Source organism: Drosophila bipectinata, chromosome XL (assembly GCF_030179905.1).
Source record: "Drosophila bipectinata strain 14024-0381.07 chromosome XL, DbipHiC1v2, whole genome shotgun sequence".
NCBI lineage: Eukaryota > Metazoa > Arthropoda > Insecta > Diptera > Drosophilidae > Drosophila > Drosophila bipectinata.
This window is the reverse complement of record NC_091734.1, coordinates 8280961-8291301: the sequence shown is the minus strand read 5'-3', so window position 1 is coordinate 8291301 and position 10341 is coordinate 8280961. Positions and strand designations below refer to the sequence as shown.

The 10341-nt window shown below is 48.7% G+C and overlaps 1 protein-coding gene across 1 annotated transcript; it reads right to left on the bottom strand.

Annotated features, from left to right (window-relative positions):
* Window positions 1–4962: 4962 nt before the first annotated feature.
* LOC108121661 (uncharacterized) lies at window positions 4963–6600 on the bottom strand. The gene has a single exon (XM_017235912.2). The coding sequence runs from the start codon at window positions 6592–6594 to the stop codon at window positions 4966–4968; it is 1629 nt and encodes a 542-aa protein (XP_017091401.2). The 5' UTR covers window positions 6595–6600; the 3' UTR covers window positions 4963–4965.
* Window positions 6601–10341: the final 3741 nt, after the last annotated feature.

The window sequence follows — 10341 nt, the reverse complement described above, 5'->3', positions numbered from 1 at the left end:
AGCTGAAATTATGTTATCACATTCGAGTGGTGACTGTAAGTATTGATAATTTCAAGAAACTAAGTAGGTACGCCAGGCCCAAGGCAGAGGTAGAGTACTGTGTTTGTTTTTATCCGGCTGGAGGAAAAATAAACAAACCATGATATCTAAACTGGCTTACCTAAGAGCCGACCCACTGTCTTCTGGGGCTTATCATCGGCGAGACATTTACATAAACGCTACCCAGTGTGCCCACTGTATCAGCGTTGTTGTCTTGTTTTTGTTGTGGACAACCTCCCCCACCACCCCCCAATCACCCAGGCACCCGCCCGCAAATAACAAAGGCCCACAACAATGTATCGGCGTTCGAAGAGCGAATCATTCTTCTTCGGAGAGAGGCTAAGAACTGCCGTTATTGTCTTTACGCTGCGTGCGTTCTTCTGTTTGTGTATTTGTTGCGCTCTAGTTTCTGGCTTAAAGCTATTAATGAAACTAAATTGTAAAGTAAACGTGTTAATTAGAGAGCGAGAAAGAGAGAGAGATTAGTAGGGGGGAAGAGCAAGCAATAGGCGAGAGAAGAGATGACAAAGAGACTCCAATTGGAGAGTTGTTTGCCCGGCACTGGTTTCCCGGCCGGTTTTTCGCTCCTCGAGACGATTTTCCAACAACGTGGCTGGCCAAAAATACGCAAAAGATAGTATCCCAATAAAAGAGAGAGAGAGAAAAGCATACTGTATGTATAAAAGGGGGAGGCTGGGGAGATTGGAGCAGCGGAAGAGTGACAGCAGAAATCGTGTGTGTTGGGAAAATAGAACACAGACGAAGCTCGTGTAGAAGGAGCAGAAAAACCAACAAACAAAAATTATGTGGGACAAACGGCGCATAAACAAACTGCAGGCGGTCTCCGATGCTCTCTCGCTGCCTGGCGGCCAAATAGAGAGAGCGGCCCCAATTGTTTACACACAACTTTTTTGACGCCGCTGTGTTGGCAACATTCTCTCACATTCGATTTGCCATGCGGTTTTCAGGTAAAGTGGAGCTTGGCTAGGACGAACTTGTAGGAGCTTCAATTTGGTAAATTAAAAAGTTATCAGGGATGTCCTAATTTCCCCTTGATGGCTCCTCTTTAATATGTATTTAGAAAAAAAACCCCCTTATGGAGTCTCCACTGTAGCTTCTGTTGCTCACTCACACAAATAGTTATACAACTCACTCTGGGGGCCAAATACGACTCGGCAAGTGAAATTGCAGTGCAAAGGAATTTCGAATAAAAACCAGTTAGAACCATGGCAACGCCAGGGGGTGGTGCGACCTCCCCCCCCACCCCCCGCCATCAGTCGGCACAAGGGCGCTCTCCAATAAATGGCGATAAAACAAAAACAGTTAAACAGGTGCAAAAGCAAAACAACACAACAGAGTGTCTCTCGGGGGGCTCCCAGAGAGAGCGCCCATGGGAGAGCGAGGGCGAGCAACAGTGTTACCAATCTGTGGCAAAAATGTTTACAAGCACAGCCACACGTGACAGGGAAATTACGATAATGTAGGTTGAAACAAATACTTTAATACGATGACTTATAGGAAGAGGGGGTTGCCAAGCGAGGGAATCCATCATGACAGGATTATGCTTGCCGATAGTAAGAGAACGAAGGTAAACTTTGACGTCACTGTGTTCAACGACGACAGCGACAAATGTGGAGATCAACAGATCAGTCACTCGAAAAGGAATTTTCTTTCAGTACACACACATACCAACACACACACATACACAAGGTGACTGTATTACCTGCGTGTATGTTTCTTTGGGATATGTTTGTATAATCATGTGATACCAAAAAAAAAAAAAATAAAGAAAAATGTGAAAATCAAATAGCGACAAACAGCGACTGAGGCGGCCAGGGCACTAAAAAGTCACAAAAGCAAAAGTGGAGCAATAAAGCAAACAAACCCAAACGGTTGAATTTTCTGTTGCCATGCGCCCCTTGCCCCGCAGCGGGTCTACACCACCCCGCCTCCTAATACCCATATGTATGCCCGTTCTCTATCTCTATCCGTATCTGTATCTCGGACCGTATTTGTATCTGTATCTACATGCCAGACAATCACTGTCGGATCAGCCACGAAAATATGCAAATGCGGCGGCGGCGGCGGGTAACTGAATAAATGCAGTAACAATTACAAGGGGGCACGCACAACATTTGATATGGCTCTAATTTACAGAATTTCCATAAAATTACATCACTCCCCCCTCCCCACCATGTTTTTTTTTTCCAGTGTCTCCCCAGTGGTGGAGATCGGCTGCTGTATTGGGTTTCGGGGAGCACAGAAGAGCACTATGTACAAACGATCGTCAAAAGATAGAGAAAATCGAAATTCTAAAGGCACTACCCGAAACATTTTTAGCTGCCCGCTGGCCGAGAGGGGCTGGCGGGCGATCGGGCGGGTGGAGGTGGCTATAGCCTCAAAATGTATCTGGCGGTACAGTGTGTTTGTGTGGCTTTTCATCAATCGAACTGCGTCACATGATCTTGATTCAGATGATTGTTTTTTTACCAAAAAAAAATTTTAGAAATTCAAATTTTTAGAGCCTAGCACTTTTTCAGATTCAGTACTTCGCATACATAATTTATCCAAAATTTGCATAACCTTGTCCCACTGTGCAGAGCGACGCGAGGAGGTCGCCTCCTTTGCCGAGGCGAACCTCGGGCGGGTAAAAATAGTCGGAAAATTGCATTCCAAGTTTGAATTCCAAGTTTTCCTCCATTTTTTCGAAGTTTTTCTTGTCGCGGACTGTCAAACATATTGTTTGGCGTCTTGGAAAGTTAGCTGGTATCTGACAGATACATTATGCAGCTTCAGGTTGTTGGGCAAGGGTCTCACAATCACATGATAATTTGGCGAAGGCCGAGTTTGGCTAAAAGATGGTGAGCTCGGGCTTAATCTGATTTAATTTGTTTGCTCAGTGTGCTTCGCTTTCGATTGGTTGTTAATTACTTTGATAATATTTGTGAGTCACGCCGCCAAGTAACATGACTTTGCTAATTCCTAATTGTATGTTTAAATTTTAAATTTGAAATTTAAACACTGATAAGCCTGGCGCCTCCAAGAGTGCTGCCCATTCGAGTCTGGTAGCACTGCTTTATGGCCGTTGAAGTGGCAACGCCATCATTGAATGTAACGGTCTAAATGGCCCACTTGAAACCAAAGATGGCGCCAGCAATACCAGTTTTCGGATAAAATCAAGGAATCTGATAAGATTTGGGATATTTTATATAAAAAAATAAAATTTTAGGATTATTTTAAGCTATTAGTGTTGAGAAATAGTTTTATTAATAATTCAATTTTATTTCAGACATATAAGAACCTTTTATTCAGTTTTGTTGGCAAGTTTCTGTTACCCAGGATCTCCCACTCCTTTTAGGTCCTTAAACAAACAAATCTATCAATTAAGAAAAAAGCTTTAAGCTGTCAACACGCCCAAGTACTTGCCCCTCCCTACTTTTCCCCCTTTTGTGGGATAAGCTGCACTTATTGTTTGCCGAAAACGCCCCACCCCCCCTGTAAGGACTTTCTTGGGATGTCCTTCGGGGATTGTTGCTCCGTTTTTTCCTCTTTTTTTGTTCCTATACTTCTTGTACTTTATCCTGCCGGTTAGCTTGTCTTGTCATTGGTAAAATTCCTTTTGGTTGTGAAAAGTACACCGCTCCAGCTCCCCCCCACTCCATCCCCAGGCTCCACGCCCACGATGTCCTGAGTGGAAACCGCTGCCAATTGTCGACTGTTGCATGAATTATGAGTGTCTGCCAAGATTTATGAATTCGAAAGGAGCCGGATAACAAAAGTGGGTCTGGTCCTTTGGCTATGGGGATGGGGATGGGGGTAGAAATCTGTCAGCTGTTGGCTTGAGTTATAAATTTCCTTCAATTAGGTTGGATTTCAATTTCGCCGCAGCCCCTTTTCGGTTCTAGTACTTACTTTGATTACCCAACGATGATGACGGGAGATGATGGAATGAAGCTCCTAACCGCGACTCCATCCCCTCCACCCCCTCCACCCAGCTTATGCAAATTTTTATCGACTCTTTTTTTTTTTTGCGGCAACTGTACCCTCCTTTTCGATCGTCTTTTTTTTTTTTTTTTGCAAGGACTCTGATTGGCTGGCGGTGCAGTTTTTCCGCCTCACTGTGCAGAGGATTGCCGACTCATGGGAATCACTCGGCGGTTTTGATAAAAAAAAAATCAGCACAACACAACACCACTGGGCGGAATAAATAAACAACAACAACAAGACGCAAAAGGACAAAAAACAAGGAAAAAAAAATGAAATAGCCGGAAGCGGAAGCGGCGCCATCACTTGGAGTGCGGCATGTTGCATGTTGCATGTTCATTAAGCCGCGGCTGGCAAACAAAATCAATGAATGGTGTAAAAATTAATATCCTGTGAAGGGTGAGGGCGGAGAGGCAGGGGGGAGGTGGTGTGTGCAAAAGAATTGCGCGCAAGTGTTGGGGTGTGGCTGCCGCCAGCGGTTTTAATTTACACAAAGCGTAGTCAGGCGTATAATGCGCCCCAACCAGAGGAGGGGGGGAGGGGGGATGGTGCCCCACCCGCCATCAGGACACCAACGCGCGCCAGGACATTTAAAAAGAAGCCTCGAGGCAGCCGCCAAGTCGAGCGACAGCATCAAATGATTTATGAAATTACTTTTGCCGCTGCATCCTTCCTTGGACGGGGGAGGGGCCGTGAAGGAAATGAACGAGAAGAGGAAGAACCGGAAGTGGGCGGGAGACAGCCAGCCAGCCAGTGGATGCCTGGCGTTTCAGGTTTGTGTATTTTGTAGACAACGGTAGTGTTTAAGGACTTGCCTTTTGACCAAAAATGTTGTGGCCCCCCTCTCCCCTCCCCCTATCCCCTCCATCCCAGTAAAAAACATCCTTTAGTTGCAGTTCACAATAGCAAGTGATTTATTCAAATATCCTTCTGGTTCCAGCCTCAATCGATCTGGGTGATGGAGGCCTCATCGTTGCTGGAACAGCGACTGCTCTCGCCATCCGTACGGTATTTGATGGAGTCGATGATCTCCACGTCGATGTCGCAGTTGCCCTGCCCGCCACCGGTGCCGCCTTCCAGGGAGGAGTTGCCCTCCAGCCCGGCGCCCGTGTCACTGGAACCGCGGCCGCCCATCGAGTCCTCGTCGCAGAGATCCGGCGCGGAGAGCGAGGCACTCACCGAGGCCGACTCCGACTTGGCGTCCGCATCCTGGCCGCTCTGGGCCTGCGCCTGGTGGGCGGCGAACTGACTGTAGAGGCGTGGCAGGTGCTGCAGCATGTAGCTGGCTCCCGACTTGGAGAGGTTGGCAGCAGCCGCCGCCGCCGCAGCAGCCGCCGAGAGATTCGCGGCCGTGCTGCTCCCCCCCGCTCCCGGGTGGTTCTCCTTCGCCTCGCCCAGGTCGTAGTACTTGGCGTAGTGCTCGAACTTGCTACCCAACGAACCTGCCACGCCCCCCGCTCCAGCCTGGGCATTGGCGCAGAGGTTGATGGCATCGCTCTGGGCCGCCTTGGGAATGGGCACCGTGAAGGCGGAGCCGTGGCGCTGCTTGGAGAGCAGGCTGCTGGCGAACTGGCCGGTGCCGGCTCCGGAGCAAGGACCTGCACTGGGGGCGCTCTCCTCGGCGATGGACGCGCCGCCGTTGCTGCTGGAGAGCGGCGAGACGTTCTCCTTCTTGCGGTCGTAGATGTGCCCGGAGACGCGCAGGTCGATGAAGAAGTGCAGCGGATCGATGCCGTAGGGCGCGTACAGTGGCGGATACCAGACGGGAGGCGGCGGCGGCAGCACCAGGTCCTGGGGCGGCAGGGAGGCCGCCGGCGGTGTGTTGTCCTGCAGGACGCTGTCCACTGCCCCGCCCAACGAGGCGTTCTTGCCGCCGTTCGCCGCCGTCGATGTGGGTGGGGCGGGAGCCGAAGTCGGGGCCGGTGGTGCTGGCGGGGCTGTGGTTGTGGGCTTGGTCTCCATCTTGGGGTAGCCATAGGGAGCGATGGCCTTGTTAGTCAGTTCCAGAGGCTTCTCGGGCGCCATATTCTGCTGCAGTTGCTGCTGCTGGTGGTGGTGTTGCTTCTCCTCGGCATCGCGGCGCTCGCGGAGCTGCTCGTAGTAGGGACGGTGCGACCAGGACCTCTTCCTGGGGCGCCGCACCAGGGCCGCCTGCTGTTGGGCCTGCTGCTGTTGCTGCTGCTGGGCCTGCTGCTGCTGTTGCTGCTGCAGCTGCAACACCCGGGCCGTCTCGTTGTTCCTCGCCTGGACCAGGGAGCGCAGCATGTCGCTGAAGAAGAAGTTGTTCGGCCCCACCGGTGCTGAGTACAGGTAGGGCGGTGTGGCGGCCATCAGGCGACTCACATAGTCCTGGTTCCGCATCTCGTGGATGTTGCTCTTGCCCCGCGGCTGTTGCTGGGCCGGCGGCGCCGTCGAGGGATCGGATGGGGCCACAGCAGCCGTGGCAGTCACTGGTGTGGAGGGCGTACTGGGCGTGGCATTGCTGGAAGTGGAGGCCGTGGCGGTGGAGCACGGCAGGCCCGCCGGGTTGCTGCCGGCGCCCGAGGAGTGGCTGCTGCTGCTGTCCTTCATTCCTGCAAGAGACTAAGAGATTAAGTAATTAGAATGGATCGTTATCCTTCGTTATCCTGCCGCCACGGCAATTCAAAACACATTTCCATTGTCCTTCTGGGAGTGAGACTGGGAGTGGGTCTTGTATTTGTTCTGAAATATTTGCATTGTCTTGGAAGAAAGGCCCCCGCCTTTTTCATGCTCCTTCCGAGACAATCGAGTCTGCAGTGTGAGTATCCTTGGGTGCATCCTTTCCCCAAGCACAGCATCTACTCTGCCCAACTGCCCTGCCTGCCTGTTTCCTAGTCCTGTTTTGCCAACAAGTCCTGCCATTTGCATAGAAAAACAGGCGACAAAAGGCCCCACCACCACCACCTCCGCCCCCCAGGACCTCATCCTCATCCTGGACGAACTGCTAATAAGCTTACACACATCGCGCCAAATTCCAGTAAATTAAATGTTTCAACAGCAGGATCCCGCCAGGTCCCTCCACCCAACAGTCCTCCATCCGCCACGGAATGGAAACTCAATTGTTGGGACACTTGATGCCACTGTCGCTGCTGTCTCTGCTGTCGCCGTGTGCCGGCTGCCTTGTATCCTGTTTTGTCCTGTGCCTGTCAATCCTAACTGGGGAGTCCTCTCCCACCATCATCATCATCTCTCCCAGGACCGTGTTGCTCTTTCATTTTCGCATTTAACAAGTTTTTAACAAGCCCACGGTGTAGATGCCCTGCAATAGGACCGTATGTTGGGGTATACCCGACTACCCTTGAGGTCCTAGCCAACCTGCCCTCCAACAGAGTACCTCTAGGTCTATACACTTCCTCCAAACCGGGACTCCTCATTCATTAGCTCGCCTTCTGGTTGTCGTGGTTGTGGCGCATGTTGGATTTGTGGAGTTTGCCATTTTTATTGTTTTTTCATTTCGCTGGAAAAATATATAAAGTTTTCAACTGTCGCAACTGGCAGGAGGAACCAGGCCAGGAACCAGGATGGAGGATGGAGGATGGAGGATGGAGGACGCAGGACTGCGTTGATTTGCATTTTTTGGCAGCCATCACTCGGTTGGGTTTGGGTTTTGCAGGGGGAGGACGTTGGCGGTGAGTCGAAATTAGATTATGCTAATTAAGGCATTGGAGGAGGAGGGCGTGGCACTGCACTGATTGACGCGGGCGGGGGGGAGGTGGTGCGACTGGGGGGGCCTTAAATTGCGGTATTTTTTTTTACTGGCAGCGGTTTAATATTCAATCAACAGCTGTCGCGAACTTTTTTATGGCCCGTGCCCAAGTTTCTTCTGGAGGACAAGTTTTCCCAGCTGGGGAAGCTCCAAAGAAGCAGACCGGAGACGGAAGAATCTCTGGGATTAATGTGCAAAGTGCAGTACGACTTGGTCCGACTTTTGTTTGTCTTTCGTCTGGCTGCGGGATAAGCTGGAATAACTAACTTTCAAACAAGGAGCCGCAATTAAAACCAAGGCACATCTGAATCTCAGCGCTCTAACCCCGAACCATCCGAACCACCCGCCGTAGAGTCCTGTCCTGCTGATTGATGTCCTGCCAGCCTCATCAACCCCTGGCGGATGGGGTTGGCAACCCTTGCGGCACACACTTAACAGCCACTTGGGTTGGCCAAACCTTATAACATAATTACAGCATATCAAACGGCGATAAGCCGTCCTCGAAGACCCCTGCCCCTCCCCGGGCCCTGCCACTGCCTGCCGAGCCACCCCCAAGGGCTCACCTGATGTGCATCCTCCCCTCCTCATTTTCGCGGAACTTCAGGTCCACCCTAGATCAACACCGCTGGCTGGAGCGCCCAAATCGGGCGATCATATTCGAGAACATGGAAATCCTCTAGAATCCATATGTGGCCCCAAGCGACGTCCATATCTTAGCCAATTCTTGTCCGATCCTTAAGAGGAGTACCTCAAACGAATTCTATTTGGATTCCCCATCATTCTGCATCAAAATATGGACCCCTTAATTTTTTTAAAATTTTTTTCATAATTTTCCCAGGGACTCCCTTGGAAATCCTCAAAATCCATATATAGCCCCAAGCGACATCCATATCTCAGCCAATTCTTATCCGATCCTTGAGAGAAGTACCTCAAACGAATTCTATTTGGATTCCCCATCATTCTGCATCAAAATACGGACCCCTTAATTTTTTTAAATTTTTTTTTAAATTTTCCCATGGACTCCCTTGGAAATCCTCAAAATCCATATATAGCCCCAAGCGAAAGCCATATCTCAGCCAATTCTTGTCCGATCCTTGAGAGGAGTACCTCAAACGAATTCTATTTGGATTCCCCATCATTCTGCATCAAAATATGGACCCCTTAATTTTTTGAAATTTTTTTCAAAATTTTCCCGGGACTCCCTTGGAAATCCTCAAAATCCGTATGTGGCCCCAGGCGATGTCTATATCTCAGCCAATTCTTGTCCGATCATTGAGAGGAGTACCTCAAACGAATTCTACTTGGATTCTCCATCATTCTGCATCAAAATATGGACCCCTTAATTTTTTTAAATTTTTTTCAAAATTTTCCCATGGACTCCCTTGGAAATCCTCAAAATCCATATATAGCCCCAAGCGACATCCATATCTCAGCCAATTCTTATCCGATCCTTGAGAGAAGTACCTCAAACGAATTCTATTTGGATTCCCCATCATTCTGCATCAAAATATGGACCCCTTAATTTTTTTAAAATTTTTTTCATAATTTTCCCAGGGACTCCCTTGGAAATCCTCAAAATCCATATATAGCCCCAAGCGACATCCATATCTCAGCCAATTCTTATCCGATCCTTGAGAGAAGTACCTCAAACGAATTCTACTTGGATTCCCCATCATTCTGCATCAAAATATTGACCCCTTAATTTTTTTTAAATTTTTTTCAAAATTTTCCCAGGGACTCCCTTGGAAATCCTCAAAATCCGTATGGGTCCCCAAGCGAGAGCGATATCTCAGTCAATTCTTGTCCGATCCTTGAGAGGAGGGTCTTAAACGAATTCTACTTGGATTCCCCATCATTCTGCATCAAAATATGGACCCCTTAATTTTTTGAAATTTTTTTCAAAATTTTCCCAGGGACTCCCTTGGAAATCCTCAAAATCCATATATAGCCCCAAGCGAAAGCCTTATCTCAGCCAATTCTTGTCCGATTCTTGAGAGGAGTACCTCAAACGAATTCTACTTGGATTCCCCATCATTCTGCATCAAAATATGGACCAGTTAATTTTTTTAAATTTTTTTCAAAATTTTCCCAGGGACTCCCTTGGAAATCCTGAAAATCCATATGTGGCCCAAAGCGAGAGCGATATCTCAGCCAATTCTTGTCCGATCCTTAAGAGGAGTACCTCAAACGAATTCTACTTGGATTCTCCATCATTTTGTATCAAAATATAGACCCCTTAATTTTTTGAAATTTTTTTCAAAATTTTCCCACGGACTCCCTTGGAAATCCTCAAAATCCATATATAGCCCCAAGCGACGTCCATATCTCAGCCAATTCTTGTCCGATTCTTGAGAGGAGTACCTCAAACGAATTCTACTGGGATTCTCCATAATTCTGAATCAAAATACAGACCCCTTAATTTTTTGAAATTTTTTTCAAAATTTTCCCATGGACTCCCTTGGAAATCCTCAAAATCCATATATAGCCCCAAGCGACGTCCATATCTCAGCCAATTCTTGTCCGAATTCTACATCTTTTTCCATTGGATATTCAATAATGTACCCCCTTCAGTCCTGAGTCCCGGCCCTGTG

Excerpts from the sequence above, each read along its gene's own strand:
- LOC108121661 (XM_017235912.2), bottom strand. The coding sequence starts at position 6,594 with ATGAAGGACAGCAGCAGCAGCCACTCCTCGGGCGCCGGCAGCAACCCG.